General features: G+C 43.8%; 1 protein-coding gene across 1 annotated transcript in view; it reads left to right on the forward strand.

The window, feature by feature from the left end:
• LOC126235648 (dynein axonemal heavy chain 3) overlaps positions 1–24814 on the forward strand; it is a 1245905-nt gene that overhangs the window by 923291 nt on the left and 297800 nt on the right. Inside the window, exon 50 of the mRNA XM_049944362.1 lies at positions 12623–12771. Coding sequence (XP_049800319.1) covers positions 12623–12771 — 149 coding nt within the window. The remainder of the gene's footprint in view (positions 1–12622; positions 12772–24814) is intronic.

The raw sequence follows: 24814 nt of genomic DNA on the forward strand, positions 1-24814 counted from the left end.
TTTTCCATCGTTTAATCGTAGCTTTTTTCAGAGATAGGGAAGTGTGCCTAATGGTGGGCTCCTGCTGTTGACACTTACAGTGGTTCTTCGCCCTGCTGTCTGCAGCTACAAATACTTTGTGAGCATGTGCCAAAGCTAGCATGTCAGATTTCAACTTAGGCACTGTGAGTGATGTAGATCTAGCTTCACTGTTTCAGACCTCTATAATGCTAGTGTGACAGATCACTGAACAGGCACAAAACCGTATTCACTGCAGCATTGTGCACTGAAACTGACATTGGCTGCTTCTGCCTTTTAAATCATTAGCCCGAGATCTCTGCGAACGATTTTGCAGTTTGCGCTACTATGGGAATTCTAGCCAAGTTACAACTTCCTGCAACTTCTTCATGAGATAAGCTGACATAAATTTGTAGATTTCCAAAAATTCAATGTGCTCAGATCTAATAGCAGTTTTAGCCTGCACAACAAACAATTTATATCTGGGGCTGACTGAGACAAAAATAAAGAGCACAGCCATTCTCCCACTCTTCTGTATTTTCTTCAGAAGCAGCACAAGGAGGAAGATTGTCCAACAGATATGCGGTTGTTAGCAGGCATCACACAGCTGTGACCTCACTACTCTTTACCACTAGTTGCAGTTTGTTTGACAGCCCTGTGTGTCGAGACAGAAGTTTGATAATACTTGTCACCAATGTTTTGGCTGGCAAAAGCAACAATTTATTTAGTCTAAATCCCCAGAAGCCTAAGTGTGTGCACAAAATGTAAGCTAGCGAGAGCCTTAGCAATGGGAAATAAAAGCAATTTACATTGAAAGCCCACACTGATATTACACAGTACTTTGCAAATCCAGATTTGTAGGCTGATATAGGTCAATGTTATGCAGATAGTGGGCAATGGCTGACATCCAGACAATGTACTTGTAGCAAGAAATACAGCTTGGGCAGCCAGTTGCAGTTCATTGGTGAATGCTCTGACATGTGGGCAGGTAGTGACACCATTTCCTCCAGATTCTGCTGCCACCATGCTGCGTCCCTCCAGTTGGTATCATAACTTGGCTACTCGTTGCTGGATCTGTCATATATAAAAGAAGTAATACAAATACTGTAAGAAAAGAATTTTAAAAAAATGAAATTAGAAACTTTTCTTGTCAAACAGAAAATTTATACATAACCATAACTGAGAATATAAATAAAATAAGAAACCATGTTCCCAAAGACAGTTTCAACAAAACTACAAACAAAAGGAAATAATCTATTGAATATATCAGGAAAGTGCTGTCCGACTTAATTAACAAACATGACAGTGTTTTCTAGCTTTGAATGAGAAAATGGAAACTAAATGAAAACAGTTTAAATCTTTTAAACTACTGGTCAAGATGGTGGGTAACATAACTCGTGATGCAAAAACTGAAGTAAATCAAGGTTTTTCACAGTGTATGACGGATTCACTGCATATTAATTTGTGAGTTGCTGGCACTAGTTGAAGCATCAAACCTCAGGATGCCTTACTAATTCTCTTCGTACCTCAAGGCATTGAAACATCTCGTGCTATATCAGGGCGAGGAACCACAGTTATCTTCCTAATTATTATAAACTGTTACTTCTTCTCCTACATGTTTCCTTACTCTACTGTTCTACACAAAGTTTATGCACTGATTCCTAAAGTCTCATGTCACTTGTATTTGAACAGTTCTTTTTTGTCAGTTTTGTTTGTTCATATTGTTAACTTCCAGCACACATATATTATGTAAATTACAATATCATTTCATGCATTGCGTTGTATTCTAATTATAAAAGAGTTATGATATTAAAATATTTGGAATTGATGCACTGTTGTGTTAATGTTCACCGTGCTGGGTTGGAGTGCCCATGATTGCCAATTGAGTTGTTATAACACTCTCATTTGCTTCATGAACACAGAGCTTGTATCTTTTTGGATTGTGCTGGAGTATTATGAAAATTCTATGTTTTTACTCTTTGAAATAAAAATCCAACACAACAACTTTAATTATTGTATTTATTTTTTTACACTAACTTTGCATGAAGCCATCGTAATTATGGCTTTTGCAAATGTCAGACTTAATACTATGGTTATATTTACACTTATAAAATACACTATATTCTGTAGATGTTGCTTCTTATGTCTATTTTTTACATTTATCACATTACAGCTGATATGCTAATGCCTCATGTTACAACCACTATCTTAAAATTCAGTGAAAGAATATAAACATTTTTCTATTAGAAAAGATTTTAATTTTGTTTTAAAAACATTTCCCATGTACATTCTCAGAGCGTTTGGTAGCTTGTTATACCAAATCAAACCACTGATATATGGACTTCTATCAGTCATTTTTAACATTGTTTTGTTACAGAAATAGTTACGCTTTGTTCTAGTGTTGTGATCATGTACGTCACTGCCCTTGATATCTTCTGTTGGTTGACTTATAAAAAATACAACTATTTTGAAGATGTACAGAGAATATATTGTCAGATATTTGTGCTGCATAAACACTTCACGACATGAATCTCTATGTCCCATCCCATGTATATGTCTTATTGCTCCTTTCTGCAGTAGTATTATTCTTTTTAAATGTACATCAGCTGCACAGCCTCATAGTTCAATTCCGTAATTGAGAAAGGGGTAAGGTGTTCCATAATATACTAATTCCAGTGCTTGGCTAGCAACTATCTTTGCGAGAAGGCTGAGGAGATATATGGAACTACAGACTTTTCCGCATACGAAATTAATGTGTTATGTCCACCGCAAATTTTCATCAACATACACACCCAGAAATTTACAGTTACCATTTTCTGTTGCAGAGATATTACACACACCATTCATATTGTTGTGGTGAGAACTGCCAGTTTTAAATGTCAGTAGTTGAGTTTCGGTGACATTCACCTTGAGTCCCTGATCATTGAAGTATTTTCTTACTTCTGTTACACCACCATTAGCAAGAGATTCTAGCTCATTAGAATATCTCTCATAGAATCATAGAATAAGATAGACGTGTCATCTGCATAGCTTACAATATGGGAGTTAATGGGTTGTGCAATGTCATATATATATATAAAAACAAAGATGATGTGACTTACCAAATGAAAGTGCTGGCAGGTCGACAGACACACAAACGAACACAAACATACACACAAAATTCAACCTTTCACAACAAACTGTTGCCTCATCAGGAAAGAGGGAAGGAGAGGGAAAGACGAAAGGATGTGGGTTTTAAGGGAGAAGGTAAGGAGTCATTCCAATCCCGGGAGCGGAAAGACTTACCTTCTGAGAGGCAACAGTTTGTTGCGAAAGCTTGAATTTTGTGTATATGTTTGTGTTCGTTTGTGTGTCTGTCGACCTGCCAGCACTTTCATTTGGTAAGTCACATCATCTTTGTTTTTATATATATATGTGTCTGCTTGTGTCTGTATATGCGGATGGATATGTGTGTGTGCGAGTGTATACCCGTCCTTTTTTCCCCCTAAGGTATGTCTTTCCGCTCCCGGGATTGGAATGACTCCTTATCCTCTCCCTTAAAACCCACATCCTTTCGTCTTTCCCTCTCCTTCCCTCTTTCCTGATGAGGCAACAGTTTGTTGCGAAATCTTGAATTTTGTGTGTATGTTTGTTCGTGTGTCTTTCGACCTGCCAGCACTTTCATTTGGTATATATATATATATATATATATATATATATATATATATATATATATATATATATATATATAATAGAGGGAAACATTCCACGTGGGAAAAATATATCTAAAGACAAAGGTGATGTGACTTACCGAACGAAAGTGCTGGCAGGTTGATAGACACACAAACAAACACAAACACACACACAAAATTCAAGCTTTCGCAACAAACTGTTGCCTCATCAGGAAAGAGGGAAGGAGAGGGAAAGACGAAAGGATGTGGGTTTTAAGGGAGAGGGTAAGGAGTCATTCCAATCTCGGGAGCGGAAAGACTTACCCGAATATGTCTGCTTGTGTCTGTATATGTGTGGATGGATATGTGTGTGTGTGTGTGCGAGTGCATACCCGTCCTTTTTTCCCCCTAAGGTAAGTCTTTCCGCTCCCGGGATTGGAATGACTCCTTACCCTCTCCCTTAAAACCCACATCCTTTCGTCTTTCCCTCTCCTTCCCTCTTTCCTGATGAGGCAACAGTTTGCTGCGAAAGCTTGAATTTTGTGTGTGTGTTTGTGTTTGTTTGTGTGGCTATATATATATATATATATATATATATATATATATATATATATATATATATATATAGAGGGAAACATTCCACGTGGGAAAAATATATCTAAAAACAAAGATGATGTGACTTACCGAACGAAAGCACTGGCAGGCCGATAGACACACAAACAAACACACACACACAAAATTCAAGCTTTCGCAACAAACTGTTGCCTCATCAGGAAAGAGGGAAGGAGAGGGAAAGACGAAAGGATGTGGGTTTTAGGGGAGAGGGTTAAGGAGTCATTCCAATCCTGGGAGCGGAAAGATTTACCTTAAGGGGAAAAAAGGACGGGTATACACTCGCACACACACACACACACATCCATCCACACATATACAGACACAAGCAGACATATTTAAAGACAAAGAGTTTGGGCAGAGATGTCAGTCGAGGCAGAAGTGAAGAGGCAAAGATGATGTTGAATGACAGGTCAGGTATGAGTGGCGGCAACTTGAAATTAGCGGAGATTGAGGCCTGATGGGTAACGGGAAGAGAGGATATATTGAAGAGCAAGTTCCCATCTCCGGAGTTCGGATAGGTTGGTGTTGGTGGGAAGTATCCAGATAACCCGGACAGTGTAACACTGTGCCAAGATGTGCTGGCCGTGCACCAAGGCATGTTTAGCCACAGGGTGATCCTCATTACCAACAAAAACTGTCTGCCTGTGTCCATTCATGCAAATGGACAGTTTGTTGCTGGTCATTCCCACGTAGAATGCATCACAGTGTAGGCAGGTCAGTTGGTAAATCACGTGGGTGTTTTCACATGTGGCTCTGCCTTTGATCGTGTACACCTTCCGGGTTACAGGACTGGAGTAGGTGGTTGTGGGAGGGCATATGGGACAGGTTTTACACCGGGGACGGTTACAAGGATACGACCCAGAGAGTAGGGAAGGTGGTTTGGGGATTTCATGGGGATGAACTAACAGGTTACGAAGGTTAGGTGGACGGCAGAAAGACACTCTTGGTGGAGTGGGGAGGATTTCATGAAGGATGGATCTCATTTCAGGGCAGGATTTGTGGAAGTCGTATCCCTGCTAGAGAGCCACATTCAGAGTCTGGTCCAGTCCCGGAAAGTATCCTGTCACAAGTGGGGCACTTTTGTGGTTCTTCTGTGGGGGATTCTGGGTTCGAGGGGATGAGGAAGTGGCTCTGGTTATTTGCTTCTGTACCAGGTCGGGAGGGTAGTTGTGAGACGCGAAAGCTGTTGTCAGGTTGTGGGTGTAATGGTCCAGGGATTCCGGACTGGAGCAGATTCGTTTGCCACTAATATATATATATATATATATATATATATATATATATATATATATATATATATATATATATATATATATATACACTCCTGGAAATTGAAATAAGAACACCGTGAATTCATTGTCCCAGGAAGGGGAAACTTTATTGACACATTCCTGGGGTCAGATACATCACATGATCACACTGACAGAACCACAGGCACCTAGACACAGGCAACAGAGCATGCGCAATGTCGGCACTAGTACAGTGTATATCCACCTTTCGCAGCAATGCAGGCTGCTATTCTCCCATGGAGACGATCGTAGAGATGCTGGATGTAGACCTGTGGAACGGCTTGCCATGCCATTTCCACCTGGCGCCTCAGTTGGACCAGCGTTCGTGCTGGACATGCAGACCGCGTGAGACGACGCTTCATCCAGTCCCAAACATGCTCAATGGGGGACAGATCCGGAGATCTTGCTGGCCAGGGTAGTTGACTTACACCTTCTAGAGCACGTTTGGTGGCACGGGATACATGCGGACGTGCATTGTCCTGTTGGAACTGCAAGTTCCCTTGCCGGTCTAGGAATTGTAGAACGATGGGTTCGATGACGGTTTGGATGTACCGTGCACTATTCAGTGTCCCCTCGACGATCAGCAGTGGTGTACGGCCAGTGTAGGAGATCGCTCCCCACACCATGATGCCGGGTGTTGGCCCTGTGTGCCTCGGTCGTATGCAGTCCTGATTGTGGCGCTCACCTGCACGGCGCCAAACACGCATACGACCATCGTTGGCACCAAGGCAGAAGCGACTCTCATCGCTGAAGACGACACGTCTCCATTCGTCCCTCCATTCACGCCTGTCGCGACACCACTGGAGGCGGGCTGCACGATGTTGGGGCGTGAGCGGAAGACGGCCTAACGGTGTGCGGGACCGTAGCCCAGCTTCATGGAGACGGTTGCGAATGGTCCTCGCCGATACCCCAGGAGCAACAGTGTCCCTAATTTGCTGGGAAGTGGCGGTGCGGTCCCCTACGGCACTGCGTAGCATCCTACGGCCTTGGCGTGCATCCGTGCGTCGCTGCGGTCCGGTCCCAGGTCGACGGGCACGTGCATCTTCCGCCGACCACTGGCGACAACATCGATGTACTGTGGAGACCTCACGCCCCACGTGTTGAGCAATTCGGCGGTACGTCCACCCGGCCTCCCGCATGCCCACTATACGCCCTCGCTCAAAGTCCGTCAACTGCACATACGGTTCACGTCCACGCTGTCGCGGCATGCTACCAGTGTTAAAGACTGCGATGGAGCTCCGTATGCCACGGCAAACTGGCTGACACTGACGGCGGCGGTGCACAAATGCTGCGCAGCTAGCGCCATTCGACGGCCAACACCGCGGTTCCTGGTGTGTCCGCTGTGCCGCGCGTGTGATCATTGCTTGTACAGCCCTCTCGCAGTGTCCGGAGCAAGTATGGTGGGTCTGACACACCGGTGTCAATGTGTTCTTTTTTCCATTTCCAGGAGTGTATGAAAAGACTTACCAAACAAAAGCGCTGGCAGGTCGATAGACACACAAACAAACACAAATATACACACAAAATTCAAGCTTTCGCAACAAACTGTTGCCTCATCAGGAAAGAGGGAAGGAGAGGGAAAGACGAAAGGATGTGGGTTTTAAGGGAGAGGGTAAGGAGTCATTCCAATCCCGGGAGCGGAAAGACTTACCTTAGGGGGAAAAAAGTACAGGTATACACTCGCACACACACACATATCCATCCACACATATATATATATATATATATATATATATATATATATATATATATATATATATATATATATATAGAGAGAGAGAGAGAGAGAGAGAGAGAGAGAGAGAAACATTCCACGTGGGATAATATATCTAAAAACAAAGATGATGTGACTTACCGAACGAAAGCGCTGGGAGGTCGATAGACACACAAACAAACACAAACACACACACAAAATTCAAGCTTTCGCAACAAACTGTTGCCTCATCAGGAAAGAGGGGAAGGAGAGGGAAAGACGAAAGGATGTGGGTTTTAAGGGAGAGGGTAAGGAGTCATTCCAATCCTGGGAGAGGAAAGACTTACCTTAGGGGGAAAAAAGGACAGGTATACACTCGCACACACACACACACACACACACACACACACACACACACACACACACACACACACGCACATCCATCCACACACACACAGACACAAGCAGACATATTTAGACCTTTAAATATGTCTGCCTGCACCCACACACGTGTGGATGGATACGCGTGTGTGTGTGCGCGAGCGTACACCTCTCCCCCCCCCCCCCCCAAAGGCAAGTCCCTCCGCTCCCGGGACTGGAACGACTCCCCACCCCCTCCCTACTCCTAATGATCCAACTCCCCAAGACACCATCCAAATTGAAGCCTGCCTGGAACAGTTCCGTCCTCTGTCGCAGCGGGACCCACCTCCTCTTCCTCAAAATCACCCTCTCCAAACCTTCCAGGAATTTCTGACTTCCAGCCTTGCATCTCAATCCTTCTTAAAAAACCTTAATCCTACTCCCAACATCACCACTGCTGAAGCCCAGGCTATCCGTGATCTGCAGCCTGACCGATCCATCGTCATTCTTCCGGCGGACAAGGGTTCCACGACCGTGGTACTTGATCGTCGGGAGTATGTGGCTGAGGGACTGCGTCAGCTTTCAGACAACACCACATACAAAGTTTGCCAAGGTAACCCAATTCCCGATGTCCAGGCGGAGCTTCAAGGAATCCTCAGAACCTTAGGCCCCCTGCAAAACCTTTCACCTGATTCCATCAACCTCCTGACCCCACCGACACCCCGCACCCCTACCTTCTACCTTCTTCCTAAAATCCACAAACCCAATCATCCCGGCCGCCCCATTGTAGCTGGTTACCAAGCCCCCACAGAACGTATCTCTGCCTACGTAGTTCAACACCTTCAACCCATTACATGCAGTCTCCCATCCTTCATCAAAGACACCAACCACTTTCTCGAACGCCTGGAATCCTTACCCAATCTGTTACCCCCGGAAACCATCCTTGTAACCATTGATGCCACTTCCTTATACACAAATATTCCGCACGTCCAGGGCCTCGCTGCGATGGAGCATTTCCTTTCACGCCAATCTCCTGCCACCCTACCTAAAACCTCTTTCCTCATCACCTTAGCCAGCTTCATCCTGACCCACAACTTCTTCACTTTTGAAGGCCAGACATACCAACAATTAAAGGGAACAGCCATTGGTACCAGGATGGCCCCCTCGTATGCCAACCTATTCATGGGTCGCTTAGAGGAAGCCTTCTTGGTTACCCAGGCCTGCCAACCCAAAGTTTGGTACAGATTTATTGATGACATCTTCATGATCTGGACTCAGTGAAGAAGAACTCCAGAATTTCCTCTCCAACCTCACCTCCTTTGGTTCCATCAGATTCACCTGGTCCTACTCCAAATCCCATGCCACTTTCCTTGATGTTGACCTCCACCTGCCCAATGGCCAGCTTCACACGTCCGTCCACATCAAACCCACCAACAAGCAACAGTACCTCCATTATGACAGCTGACACCTATTCCACATCAAATGGTCCCTTCCCTACAGCCTAGGTCTTCATGGCAAACGAATCTGCTCCAGTCCGGAATCCCTGAACCATTACACCCACAACCTGACAACAGCTTTCGCATCTCGCAACTACCCTCCCGACCTGGTACAGAAGCAAATAACCAGAGGCACCTCCTCATCCCCTCGAACCCAGAATCCCCCACAGAAGAACCACAAAAGTGCCCCACTTGTGACAGGATACTTTCCGGGACTGGACCAGACTCTGAATGTGGCTCTCCAGCAGGGATACGACTTCCTCAAATCCTGCCCTGAAATGAGATCCATCCTTCATGAAATCCTCCCCACTCCACCAAGAGTGTCTTTCCGCCGTCCACCTAACCTTCGTAACCTGTTAGTTCATCCCTATGAAATCCCCAAACCACCTTCCCTACCCTCTGGCTCCTATCCTTGTAACCGCCCCCAGCGTAAAACCTGTTCCATGCACCCTCCCACCACCACCTACTCCAGTCCTGTAACCCGGAAGGTGTACACGATCAAAGGCAGAGCCACATGTGAAAGCACCCACGTGATTTACCAACTGGCCTGCCTACACTGTGATGCATTCCGTGTGGGAATGACCAGCAACAAACTGTCCATTCGCATGAATGGACACAGGCAGACAGTGTTTGTTGGTAATGAGGATCACCCTGTGGCTAAACATGCCTTGGTGCATGGCCAGCACATCTTGGCACGGTGTTACACCATCCGGGTTATCTGGATACTTCCCACCAACACCAACCTATCCGAACTCCGGAGATGGGAACTTGCTCTTCAATATATCCTCTCTTCCCGTTACCCACCAGGCCTCAATCTCCGCTAATTTCAAGTTGCCGCCACTCATACCTGACCTGTCATTCAACATCATCTTTGCCTCTTCACTTCTGCCTCGACTGACATCTCTGCCCAAACTTTTTTTTGTCTTTAAATATGTCTGCTTGTGTCTGTATATGTGTGGATGGATGTGTGTGTGTGTGTGTGTGCGAGTGTATACCCGTCCTTTTTTCCCCATAAGGTAAGTCTTTCTGCTCCCGGGATTGGAATGACTCCTTACCCTCTCCCTTAAAACCCACATCCTTTCGTCTTTCCCTCTCCTTCCCTCTTTCCTGATGAGGCAACAGTTTGTTGCGAAAGCTTGAATTTTGTGTGTATGTTTGTGTTTGTTTGTGTGTCTGTCGACCTGCCAGCACTTTCATTTGGTAAGTCACATCATCTTTGTTTATAAATATATATATATCACACTCCTGGAAATGGAAAAAAGAACACATTGACACCGGTGTGTCAGACCCACCATACTTGCTCCGGACACTGCGAGAGGGCTGTACAAGCAATGATCACACGCACGGCACAGCGGACACACCAGGAACCGCGGTGTTGGCCGTCGAATGGCGCTAGCTGCGCAGCATTTGTGCACCGCCGCCGTCAGTGTCAGCCAGTTTGCCGTGGCATACGGAGCTCCATCGCAGTCTTTAACACTGGTAGCATGCCGCGACATCGTGGAAGTGAACCGTATGTGCAGTTGACGGACTTTGAGCGAGGGCGTATAGTGGGCGTGCGGGAGGCCGGGTGGACGTACTGCCGAATTGCTCAACACGTGGGGCGTGATGTCTCCACAGTACATCGATGTTGTCGCCAGTGGTCGGCGGAAGGTGCACGTGCCCATCGACCTGGGACCGGACCGCAGCGACGCACGGATGCACGCCAAGACCGTAGGATCCTACGCAGTGCCGTAGGGGACCACACCGCCACTTCCCAGCAAATTTGGGACACTGTTGCTCCTGGGGTATCGGCGAGGACCATTCGCAACCATCTCCATGAAGCTGGGCTACGGTCCCGCACACCGTTAGGCCGTCTTCCGCTCACGCCCCAACATCGTGCAGCCCGCCTCCAGTGGTGTCGCGACAGGCGTGAATGGAGGGACGAATGGAGACGTGTCGTCTTCAGCGATGAGAGTCGCTTCTGCCTTGGTGCCAATGAAGGTCGTATGCGTGTTTGGCGCCGTGCAGGTGAGCGCCACAATCAGGACTGCATACGACCGAGGCACACAGGGCCAACACTCGGCATCATGGTGTGGGGAGCGATCTCCTACACTGGCCGTACACCACTGGTGATCGTCGAGGGGACACTGAATAGTGCACGGTACATCCAAACCGTCATCGAACCCATCGTTCTACCATTCCTAGACTGGCAAGGGAACTTGCTGTTCCAACAGGGCAATGCACGTCTGCATGTATCCCGTGCCACCCAACATGCTCTAGAAGGTGTAAGTCAACTACCCTGGCCAGCAAGATCTCCGGATCTGTCCCCCATTGAGCATGTTTGGGACTGGATGAAGCGTCGTCTCACGCGGTCTGCACGTCCAGCACGAACGCTGGTCCAACTGAGGCGCCAGGTGGAAATGGCATGGCAAGCCGTTCCACAGGACTACATCCAGCATCTCTACGATCGTCTCCATGGGAGAATAGCAGCCTGCATTGCTGCGAAAGGTGGATATACACTGTACTAGTGCCGACATTGTGCATGCTCTGTTGCCTGTGTCTAAGTGCCTGTGGTTCTGTCAGTGTGATCATGTGATGTATCATTTATTTGGTTAGAAGATTCATGGCTTGATCCCCAATACTATAAGATTTTAGCTTTTTAAGAAGTACCCTATGGTTTACCGTATCAAATGCTCTTGTCAGGTCCAAAAATAAACCTGCAGTCTGCATCTTCTGGTCCAACAGACAGTAAACTTCATGGATGTACTGTGTAACTGCTGTGGTTGTACTTAACTCTTTTCTGAAGCAACGCTGCAAATCTACAAGCAGTTTATGGTTCGTCAAAAGGCACTTAGCTGAGAAAGGATAATGCTTTCGAATATCTTACTAAAAGTGGGAATTAATGATATTGGTCTATAGTTGGAGATATCTTCCTTATTTTCCCTTTTTATACACTGGTTTCAATATATTCCTTTTTAAGAACCATTGGATATGTGTTTTCTCTAATGCTGCAATTAATCAGGCGAATAAGAGGTTTAGAGATTTCTTTTAAGCATGTTTTAGTAATAGTACTGGATACACCGTCCCACCCAGATGAAAATTTTTTCTTTAGCATGTATATTGCTCTGCGAACCTCCTGCTCATTCACTTCCACAAATTCAAATTCGGTACACTGGGTGAGGTGGCATCGGGTCTCTACCTGTCAATCTATAATGAGGGTTGATTGTTCATCAGAAATGTAGTAGTTATTAAAAATATTACATATAGTATCTGGGTTTTTTATAATGTTACCATCATGTCTTATGCTGAGTGGTTCCATGTTGATCTTATTGGGACCTTTTCGGTATTTGCCAATCAGTTTCCGAGATGCATTGCTTATGTTGTCAGACTGTTCTATTGTTTATCTATAACATCTTTGTTGAAAAATAGAACATGATGTATATGTAACTAAATAATCTTGTACACTGATGTATGTCAGTTGTGTGCATTGTATTGTTCAACAAGTGAATCACAGTCTTCTACATTATTGTACTTTTTTTTCAGAGCCAATTCTTCTGAAACAAGTTTATAGGGAAGGAGGCCTCGACTGGTTGAAACTTGGGGAAAATACTGTTGAATATAATTGGGATTTCCGATTTTATATAACAACGAGACTGCGAAATCCTCATTATCTACCAGAAGTTGCTGTTAAGGTATTGCAACTGAATACTAAAGGACTTTATGCATTAATTCAAAATATTTCAGTGTGCAATTTGATGTCCATTTTGTCCTGGTTATTATTATTGTTCATATTATTAGTACATGTGTGCATTTATACGAATCATTCAGTAATCATTGTACACATATCAAAAACAGTTTTGCATCACCCCAGTTCCCAGAACTCCTGAAGACAGACATTTACTGTGGATATTGTAACATAGGCACAGTCCCTTTGACTGTTCAGAGATGTCACTAAACCCACCCAGAGATGTTAGCAACCATGCATGAGCAGTGCCCATTAGATGGAGGGGGTTCGACAGCCGATCAGTACCAGTCATTCCATCAGGAAGGAGGTACATGGCTTGTGTTGTCTGTAGTTCATCCATACCTAGATGGTCAGTACCACGGTTTCATTGCATCTGCATTGTTACATTGTGCCAGGAAGCGGTCTGAACAAGGGAAGTGTCCAGCCATCTCGGAGTGAACCAAAGCAATGTTGTTTGGACATGGGGGAGACACAAACAGACAGGGACTGTCGATGACATGCCTCACTGAGGTCTCCGTAGGGCTACTATACCTATGGATTAATACTCAAAGGAACCCTGACAGCAATGCCACCATGTTGAATAATGCTTTTCATGCAGCCACAGGATGTAAAGTTACAACTCAAACTGTGTGCAGCAGGCTGCATGATCTGCAACATCACTCCCAACATCCATGGCAAGGTCCACCTTTGCAACCACGACACCATGCAGCGTGGTACAGATGGGCCCAACAACATGCCAAATGGACTGCTCAGGATTGGCATCACGTTCTCTTGCCGATGAGTGTCGCATATGCCTTCAATCAGACAATTGTCGGAGACATGTTTGGAGGCAACCCGGTCAGGCTGAACACCTTAGACACACTGTCCAGCGGATGCAGCAAGGTGGAGGTTCCCTGCTGTTTTGGGGTGGCATTATCTGGGGCCAACATACGCTGCTGGTGGTCACGGAAGGCACCGTAACAGGTGTACAATATGTGAATACAATCCTCTGACTGATAGTGCAACCATATCAGCAGCATATTGGTGAGGCATTCGTCTTCATCAACAACAGTTCGGTCTCCCATTGTGCACATCTTGTGAATGACTTCCTTCAGGATAATGACATCACTCAACTAGAGTGGCCGGCACGTTTGCCAGACGTGAACCCTATCGAACGTGCCTGGGATAGATCGGAAAGGGCTGTTTACGGATGACGTGACCCACTGACCACTCTGAGGGTCCTATGCCAAATCGCCAGTGAAGAGTAGGACAATCTTGACCGACAGTGCCTCGATGAACTTGTGGAGAGCATACCACGATGAATACAGGCGTGCATCAATGCGAGAGGATGTGCTAAAGGGTATTAGAAGTACCGGTCTGTACAGCAAACTGGGCCACCACCTCTGAAGGTCTCACTGTATGGTAGTACAATATGCAATGTGTTGTTTTTGTGAGCAATAAAAAGGGCGGAATTGTTGTTTACATTGATCTCTATTTCAATTTTCTGTACAGGTTCCGGAACTGAGGTGATGAAATACTTTTTTTGATGTGTGTGTTTGGGCACAAATTGTTAAAACAAGCATTGAACAAACAGGTGAGGGTAAAACAATGACGATAATAATCAGTATGTACAGTTTATTCACTTTGATCTTTATTCACAACTTCCTATCTGAGATGACTGATGCAGTCATGTACACGGCCTGACAAAAACAGTAAAGAAAATAACTTGATGGACTGAGACCAGTTAGTCAGTACGATATGGCAATGCTCTGACTCAGTTGAGAAGGTTGTCATAAAGCTGCCATATTTCCTCCCGAGGCAACTGTCCTACAACTGTTGTAATCGATCTTCGATGTTCTGCTTAGTGACACTGCGACAGAGTTAACATCTGATCTGGCTTCAGAAATGACACAGGGTGTTGCAGGGAGTTGATTACTTATTCCTGCATGCCAGGCACAGATGTGATGGGGCTAAGATGAGCTTGGCTGCTTGTGAGATGTCTGCTTGTGTCTGTATATGTGTGGATGGATATGTGTGTGTGTGCAAGTATACCTGTCCTTTTTTCCCCCAAAGGTAAGTCTTTCCGCTCCCGGGATTGGAATGACTCCTTACCCTCTCCCCTAAAACCCACATCCTTTCGTCTTTCCCTCTCCTTCCCTCTTTCCTGATGAGGCAACAGTTTGTTGCGAAAGCTTGAATTTTGTGTGTGTGTTTGTGTTTGTTTGTGTGTCTATCGACCTGCCAGCGCTTTCGTTCGGTAAGTCACATCGAGGGAAACATTCCACGTGGGAAAAATATATCTAAAAACAAAGATGATGTGACTTACCGAACGAAAGCACTGGCAGGTCGATAGACACACAAACAAACACAAACACATACACAAAATTCAAGCTTTTGCAACAAACTGTTGCCTCATCAGGAAAGAGGGGAAGGAGTGTGCGAGTGTATACCTGTCCTTTTTTCCCCCTAAGGTAAGTCTTTCCACTCCCGGGATTGGAATCACTCCTTACCCTCTCCCTTAAAACCCACATCCTTTCATCTTTCCCTCTCCTACCCCTCTTTCCTGATGAGGCAACAGTTTGTTGCGAAAGCTTGAATTTTGTGTGTGTGTTTGTGTTTGTTTGTGTGTCTATCGACCTGCCAGTGCTTTCGTTCGGTAAGTCACATCATCTTTGAGGGAAACATTCCACGTGGGAAAAATATATCTAAAAACAAAGATGATGTGACTTACCAAATGGAAGTGCTGGCAGGTCGACAGACACACAAACAAACACAAACATACACACAAAATTCAAGCTTTCGCAACAAACTGTTGCCTCATCAGGAAAGAGGGAAGGAGAGGGAAAGACGAAAGGATGTGGGTTTTAAGGGAGAGGGTAAGGAGTCATTCCAAACCCGGGAGCGGAAAGACTTACCTTAGGGGGAAAAAAGGACAGGTATACACTCGCACACGCACATCCTTTCGTCTTTTACTCTCCTTCCCTCTTTCCTGATGAAGCAACCGTTGGTTGCGAAAGCTAGAATTTTGTGTGTATGTTTGTGTTTGTTTGTGTGTCTATCGACCTGCCAGCGCTTTCGTTTGGTAAGTCACATCATCTGTGTGTGTGTGTGTGTGTGTGTGTGTGTGTGTGTGTGTGTGTGTGTATAGAGGGAAACATTCCACGTAGGAAAAATATATCTAAATACAAAGATGATGTGACTTACCAAATGAAAGTGCTGGCAGGTCGACAGATACATAAACAAACACAAACATACACACAAAATTCAAGCTTTCGTAACAAACTGTTGCCTCATCAGGAAAGAGGGAAGGAGAGGGAAAGACGAAAGGATGTGGGTTTTAAGGGAGAAGGTAAGGAGTCATTCCAATCCCGGGAGCGGAAAGACTTACCTTAGGGGGAAAAAAAGGACGGGTATACACTCGCATACACGCACATATCCATCCACACATATACAGACACAAGCAGACATATTTAAAGACCACGTTGTAGGGCTGTTGTGAGGGTGACATTGTATTAGAAGGTGGAAAGTGTAACATGAGGTTGAAATGAAAATGAAAGATAAAAATATATGGGGAGAGATAAAGGTGAACTAGAAAGCAACTGGAGATCTGGTACGAAAAAAGGCGAAAACGTGTTGGTTAAGTTGATCCTGTGGTGAACTTGGGTTGGTAGACAGCGATGTGCATAAAGGTTAGGTGGTTGTGTTGCCGCTAAAACACGTTAAAAGACGGAGAAATTCGGGAAAATTTCGAAAACACGTGTAAATGTATTAAAAGGAGTGGTGTTGTGGTGAAAGATTACGAAAATGGGGCTAACAATTGTCTGACGAAGAAATAATGACGTTAAAACCTGTGGGGAGCGGCTAAAAATGATCAGTGATATGCGAAAAACGGAAGTGGAAATAAAGTGAAAGTTATTAGAAGTAGCCGAAATGGTTGTTTAATACGTGAAAGCAGCTGTTATTGAACTAGAAACGGTGGATTTTATAGCAGCGGAAGTGTTGAAAGCGGAAAATAAATTTTTTTTGGTTATGGTTTGGAAGTGGGTTACGTATTGTTGAGTATATATAGGCGGAATAAAATTGTATAGTAGATTACGGTAAAAAGGGAAAGGTGAATACAAAGTGAGACTACTGGTAAAAACAGAAAGAGAAAATAAGACAACAGGAAAGATTTCGAAATAACAAACGTAATTGTTGGGTTCAAATTAATGATATGGTTATAATAGAGGGAAACATTCCACGTAGGAAAAATATATCTAAAAACAAAGATGATGTGACTTACCAAATGAAAGTGCTGGCAGGTCGACAGACACACAAACAAACACAAACATACACACAAAATTCAAGCTTTCGCAACAAACTGTTGCCTCATCAGGAAAGAGGGAAGGAGAGGGAAAGACGAAAGGATGTGGGTTTTAAGGGAGAGGGTAAGGAGTCATTCCAATCCTGGGAGCGGAAAGACTTACCTTAGGGGGAAAAAAGGACGGGTATACACTCGCACACACACACACACACACACACACACACACTTATCCATCCACACATATACAGACACAAGCAGACATATTTAAAGACCTTTTTTAAAGTGTGAGGCCTTTGGGGGTAATGCCAAATGTCAGACAAACCTGAGAAAATAAAATATGCGAGCGTAATCTGGCTAGGGTGAAGGCATGTTTTCGGAGGGAATGTAAATAAAACTTAATGGGGTCGTTGTGGGGGTGTTGTGAGGGTGACATGGTATTAGAAGGTGGAAAGCGTAACATGAGGTTGAGATGAAAATGAAAATAACTGGAGAAAGTAACTGGAGATCTGTTGTGAAAAAAGGCGAAAAAGTGTTGGTTAAAGCTGGGCTATGTTGATCCTGTGGTGAACTTGGGTTGGTAGAGAACGATGTGCACATAGGTTAGGTGGTTGTGTTGCCGCCAAAACACGTTAAAGGATGGAGAGGTTCGGGAAAATTTCGAAAAAACGGCGTGTAAATGTATTAAAAATTGTGGTTTTGTGGTGGCAGATTATGAAAATGAGGCTAACAATTGTCGGGCGAAGAAATAATGACGTTAAAACCTGTGGGAAGCGGCTAAAAATTATCAGTGATGTGGGTTGGTTGGTTGGTTTGGGGAAGGAGACCAGACAGCGTGGTCATCGGTCTCATCGGATTAGGGAAGGATTGGGAAGGAAGTCGGCCGTGCCCTTTCAGAGGAACCATCCCGGCATTTGCCTGGAGTGATTTAGGGAAATCACGGAAAACCTAAATCAGGATGGCCGGACGCGGGATTGAACCGTCGTCCTCCCGAATGCGAGTCCAGTGTCTAACCACTGCGCCACCTCGCTCGGTAGTGATGTGGGAAGAACGGAAATGGAAATAAAGCGAAAGTTATCAGAACTCATCTGTTCTTCAGCATTGTCCTGGAAGCATCTCACTTTTGAAAGCTTTTATTCTCTTCAGATCTGGCCTTCTTATTGCCCTTGTTTCGCTTCTGCATGAAGCTACACTCAAGACAAATACCGTAATTTGTTATAAGACTTTCTAACGCTTAAATTTATACTTAGTGTTGATGAAATCCCTGTCCTGATAAAGATTTTTCTTGCTATTGCCAGTCAGCATTATATACCCTGTCTATTTCTGCCGTCAATAACTTTTTTTGCTCCACAAAAAGCAAAACTCGTCTACTTTTTAGTGTGTTGTTTCATAATCTAATTTCCTCAGCATCACTAGATGTAATCTGACTGCACTACATTACCCATGTTTTCTTCTGTTGATATTTGTCCTCTGACTTCTTTACAGGACACTACCTATTCTGTTCTGTTAATTTATTTGCTTCACACTGTCTGACAGAATTATGATGGTAGCAACAAAGCTTGAAGTTTTTATATCTTCTCTCTGAGCTGTAATTTCCGTGACAAATTTTTCCTGGGTTTTCTTTACTAACAGCTCATAAGTGCAGAGAAAGTAATGGTCACCAAGAATGTGGCATTTTATGAGACATGTGCCTCCTGGCGATCGCCTCGAGGTGCTCAGTGTGCACTGTGTATGGGTGTGGTGAACCAGTGGTTCCTGGTCCGAGGACTGAATGGAGCCATCTGTTCTATCTCCACAAGGCATGGCACAGATGTGGGACATCGTGCATAACGCAGAATGGGGATCTTGGCTCCACTGTCCGTATCAGAAGGATGGTTTAAAGAAACATCTGTGGGCAACCTTTGGGTAAAGTGCCACACCACAGCTGAGAATAGTTATATGAGGCAAGTGGGACTCTGTCTACATAGAACTTTAGGCCTATTGGTATAGACTGAGATGGCACCATTGGCTCTTTCAAATCCAGTCCCAGTTGGATTGATCAAACAAAAGTACTCATGTAACCGGTCCTCCTAGAGAAAGCATTGTTGATCACACTTCTGTTATAGGTAATAGAACACATGTTGTTGGTCAGAATATGTCTTTAAGTGTTATGAGTAAAGAGGGCAGCTTTGAGAATGTTTCACCTCTCTGCACTTACAGGGCACTTTAAAATGTATTGGTTGAAACATCTAGTTCCCAAGAAGCAACAAAACTACAGACAGATAAAGGTCTAGGAGAATGTGAAATAGTAATGAAATTATAGCAAGACTTTAGATCATGCAGTGTATAACAGAAATTCTAAAAGAAGAACTGAAAGATGAGTGGGTCATGGAGGTGTAGTGACTAGAATAGACAGTGAACTAGTGAAAACAAATCCCTTTATTCTTATATTTAATACCACTACACTCTCAGAGAACATCAGGGCATGATTCATTTATTTAAAATTTAGGCTTTTATATTAAATCTGATGCACTGTTATAAATCCCAATCACCTGGCCTGAGAGCAACTTCACTTGCAGAATTATCCTTAAAACGAAATGTTTTATGGGAATGTTGGAATAAGCAGCATTGAAATTATCTGGTAAACTATGTGAAGGAGAAGCCACTTGCGACAAATGTGGTAAGGCTTCCCACGATTGACTCTTAGGCTCATGTCGATCACAGTATGTTGATTGCTCTGGGGATCACCCTATGCAGAGTAGAGACTGCACTGAAGGAAAGAAGATACAGAAGCAAAAAGTGACAAGGTGGCTTACAAACAGTTAATCGTAGGACCTTACAAATCATCGCAATTCTCCACATTTGCTGCTTCATTTGCTTTGATTCTCAAAAGGCCAATCACAGAAGCTAATGCCACTGCACAAATGTAGGTAAACAGTGCCATCACAAACACTCGCATTTCTAAGTGCAATTGCAGATGCACAATTATTTTAAAACCTGAAGTTCATTCCAGACTCTCTGAACAGTCCATGAGTTCCCACATTATAGAAATTCCAACACCACAGGAGGTAGACACGAGTAAACAGGCAAGCACTGCCCCTGCACTGTTAATGTGGATTCCAGGAAGGAGATGTTATTTAGGTGACAGCTAAGTGCGAACTGCTGACATTCTGTCTCATATGGATACATAAAGACAGGCGTGTGGATAATTTGTGAAATTGGTAATTATATTTTACTTCATAATACACAGTCCAGTCACACTGTTATGCCCACCATCTATATTTGATGTCAGTGTGCAATAACCAGTCACATATTACAGATGGCAGCACTTGCAATGGAAGAATGTGGAAATTAATGCACTCGTCATAAAGTGGAAACGGAGCAATTTATCTGACATCCAGAAGGGCCTTTTCATTGGCTTTCGGGCCAAGGATGGAAGCATTTCTGAAATGCCTAAGTTTGTGAACCATTTGTGTGTCACACTGTGCACGGTAAAACAGTGCTATCCAAAATCACTGCCAAGTCAACTGTGGTGCATCGTAGGCCAGAGATGACAGAGGTGAATGATGGCTAGGCAACATTTATGGGTGAACAGACATGCAACTATTGAGCAACTGACCACCCAGATGAACTGAGGGACAACTAACAGTGTCTCCTCAATGACTGTTCAGTGAACATTCCTTCGTATGGGCTTCCACAGCAGGTGCCTGTGTCATGCACCCAATCGAGAAACTGTGGTATCACCTCATTTGTGCTGTTTGCAACATAGGTCCACAACCGAGAAACGTAGAATACCTGACAATTGCTTTGGAGTTGGCACGGCTCCATATCCCTGTTGGTATGTTCCAGGGCCTCGCAGACTCTTTTCCTGCATGTCCACACTGCTAAAAGTTATTGTTCGTGCCTTTGGCAGGTGGCCACATTAATGTGATGGACAGTGTAGTATAAGGATAAAATATATGATTATTGTCACTCTCTTGATTCAGTTATAATTTTGTATAACTGTATGCTAAATACTTATAAAAGTTAAGGTACTATATATTTGATACACTGTATACCTACACAGTTGTTTACCAAATTTAGTGTAAAATTTGTAGGGTCTTAATTTCACAAATTTATTAATTAGTGCACTATCTGATTCAGAAAAATTAGGTCAACAAAACTATAAATAATATCCAGGAATCAAAGAAGCATAAATGTTGGATAGGTATGTGGGAATGGGAATTGATTAATAATAATTGTTCAAATAACAAAATATTTTAGGGTGGATCAAACCTTTAATTACAAATAATTTCTTAGTTAATGTATTTTCAGAAAAAGTAAATTGATTACTATAAAGAGTGAAATTAAGGCTATCAAACAAGATAGATCATTTAAACAATGAACAGTTGCTCACGATATTTTCATAATCACCTGGCCTGAGAGCAACTTCACTTGCAGAATTATCCTTAAAACAAAATGTTTTATGGGGAACTAACCATCCCATTGGAATAAGCAGCATTGAAATTATCTGGTAAACTATGAATCATAATAAGGTACTGATTAAATAGGAATTTCGGCAAATTAAACAAGTGGAGTATGTCTGCTATCAGCCTAATAACTAGGAGAAAAAATAGATGTCTAAAGGAGTAGAATGGTAGCAAATGGAATAATTCCTTCTGCTACATTTCGCATTGTGCATATGTCTGCAGGAGGGACAATTAAGACTCCTTTACACCTGTGTGCAAAGTGACAATAGCCCTCCACAGAAAGGGTAACATCGACAGGAAGAGAGCTAAAGTTGGAGTGGCCATCTTTTTAGAAAATACATAATACTCTTCTCCTCTGCCCCTTAATACCAACATACAAACAGTGGCTACCACAGTATATGTGCAACATAAGTTCACTACATGGTCCTTGTACTCTCCCCTTCATAACTCAGCTGAGCAGGAGGCTCTCACCATCACATAGCTCTCTCACCAGCTCCTCCTGTGTGGGGATTTTAATGCTCAATGTGTGCTAATGGGGCTCCATTAACTCAAGCCCCTGGGGTAGTTCTGCTGGCAGATGACCACTGTCTTCTGTTTCCTTAAGAGGTTAGGAGGGTAATTATGGTCTGTGAAGGCCTCAGTGAGATTTTTGGTGTATTTCAAGAGGGACTGCTCATTACTAAAGATGTGATGACTACAGGTGTGTAGGCTGTATGGAAGGGCCTTCCTGGTACGGAGTGATTGAGAGCTGTCGAAATGGAGTATGGCTGGTAGGTTTAACGTGGATGGAGGTACTCTGAGGTGGTCATCATCGAAGAAGATGGCTTGTTGGCTCGAGTGGGGCAAATGTGTCGCAGTTCTGGAGGAATGTCGATAGGGTTTTGCTCACCATCGATCCACATTGTGGAGATGTCATCATTGAATCTGAACTAGGTGAGGGGCTTGATTCTGTTTGGTTAGAAAGGATTCCTCTAGGTGGCCCATAGTGTGAGGGTATAGCTGGTCATGGGGACTAGGAAGGAAGTTCTAGGTTTGGAATCCATTGGGCATTTGGAAAGGTAGTGTTCAATAGGAGCAAAGCCATGGGCATTATGCACGTTAGTGTTAAGTGAGATGGCATCAATAGTGATGAGTAGCACACCATATTCTAAAGGAACAGGAACTGTGGAGCTGTGGAGAGCCATTGGAGGAAATAGTTGCTGGTTTCTATTTAGGAGGGTAGGTTGTGGGTAATAGGCTGAAGGTGTTGGTCTATGAGAGCAGAGATTCTCTAGGTGAGGGCAGAGTAACTGGCCACAATGGGGTGTCCTGGGTGGTTGGGTGTATGGACTTTGGGAAGCGTGTAGAAGGTAGGAGTGCAGGGAGTGGTAGGGGTGAGGAGATAGATAGACTCCAGGGAGAAGTTCTGGGATGTGCCTAAGGATTTGAGGAGAGACTGGAGATCATGCTGTTTTCCTGGTTTCACTGTGACGGGGTTTGTAGATGGATGAATCTGACAGCTGTCATAGTCCTTCTTCCAGATAATACTGGTGGTTCAAAACATTTGGTGTAGCATTTGTCAGCAGGTAGGATTATAAGATCAGGATTGCTTTTTATGTGGTGGATCATAGTTTTTTCTGTAGGTACAAGGTTAGCTTGCATGTTGAGTGGTTTAGGGAATGATGGTGAGGTTAAGAAATTCTGGATAGATAAGAGGGGGTGATCTGGACACAATGGAAGTGGATCATGATTGGATGGTGGAGTGAACAGAGTCAGGCAGATTTCAGCATTGGTCTTTGGTTTACTTAGATTGGTAGGGTTGGTGGAAAACATGTTTTCCCACTGTAGAGACCAAGAGAAAGAGAGAGTGCCTTTAGCAAGTCCTGCATGTTTATATATGGGAGAAGGGCAAAGGGTGAGGCATTTGGAAAGGACTGATACTTTTAGGACTGTGGAGGAAAGGTTAATAACTGGGATTTAGATCTGTTTAGGTATTCGATTCTGTATAGCAGAGGGATGGAGTTTTGAGGGTGTGGTAGATGTAGTAGGTATGCGAGGCAGGATTTGTCAGCTACAGGAGACATGGAGGAGGTTTGGATGTTGTTGTAGAGGTGGTGGATAGTGGTAGTTAAAAGCTTGAGTAGAAAGTTAGAGCTTTTTTTAGGAGGTGTTGTGCATGCTGCTCTAGTTTCTGGGAAGCAAGAGTTTGTGTGTGATATGGGATCTAGGAATTTGAGATTGCATATCATGGATGAGGGAACTTTTCTGTATTGACACAGATGGAAGCAGCAAGGATCCGTGGTGGACGAAAAAAACATGTAAAAATATGTAAATAACAGAGAAATATGTGCAAAAAATTGCAAAAACACAAAAATACTTGGAAAAAATTACAAAACGGGTGAAATGGATGAATATGAAATCTGAGAAAAAAAGATGATGCCTGAGGGAGTAGGCCAAAAAAGTGAAAGGTGAAAACCAACTGAAATCAACATGAAAAAACGATGAGATCAAAGAAAAAATAAATAAAAACACAATGTTGGTTGCAGGCCTGAGGGTGGATAAGTGTGAAGAGGGGGCGACAGCAGGTGTGACTAGATTAGATGAAGTCAGTGTGTGTTAACTGGAATAAGAGAAGAGAAGGAATAGAAGTTGGACAGGGGTTGTTGGCAGGATCAGGTACAATTTCATGTGACACACAACGGACAGAAAATAACATGCAAAAATATGTGAAAATGGCACAGTAAGAGTGGTCAGTTTGAAAGTGGAGGATTACTAATATCAGTGAGAGTAATGTGAGACATGATATGCAGCACAATCAATCAGCACTGTCATGTAACCATCTGTTGTGTGCAGATGAGACAGTCGATACAATGTGGCTTGTAAGTAGAGCATGTGGTGTGATTTGGCAGGTGACAAGTGAAACATAGGAAAGAAGAGAACTGGACACTGAACATATTAATATGTTAGAAAACAGTAACAAAGGAATACAGCACTGGGTTACAGGATGGAAGAAAAGCCATAAGGCATAATCAAACAATGGAATATCCATGGTGGAATAATGACAGTATTATGAAAAGGATAGTTGCTACTCACCATGTAGCAGAAATGCTGAAGACCTACATTGGAATTACACAACACACAGATATATGTATATGACTCTGGCTGCTGAGGACAGGATTCCCTGGCAGAAGGACTCTGGTAGTTGTGAGATTCATCTCACTACAAACCCTGCCGCAGTGATCTCATTCCAGAAACCCGACAGGAACTTCAGTCACCCCTGAGAT

Source organism: Schistocerca nitens, chromosome 2 (assembly GCF_023898315.1).
Source record: "Schistocerca nitens isolate TAMUIC-IGC-003100 chromosome 2, iqSchNite1.1, whole genome shotgun sequence".
Taxonomy (NCBI): Eukaryota; Metazoa; Arthropoda; class Insecta; order Orthoptera; family Acrididae; genus Schistocerca; species Schistocerca nitens.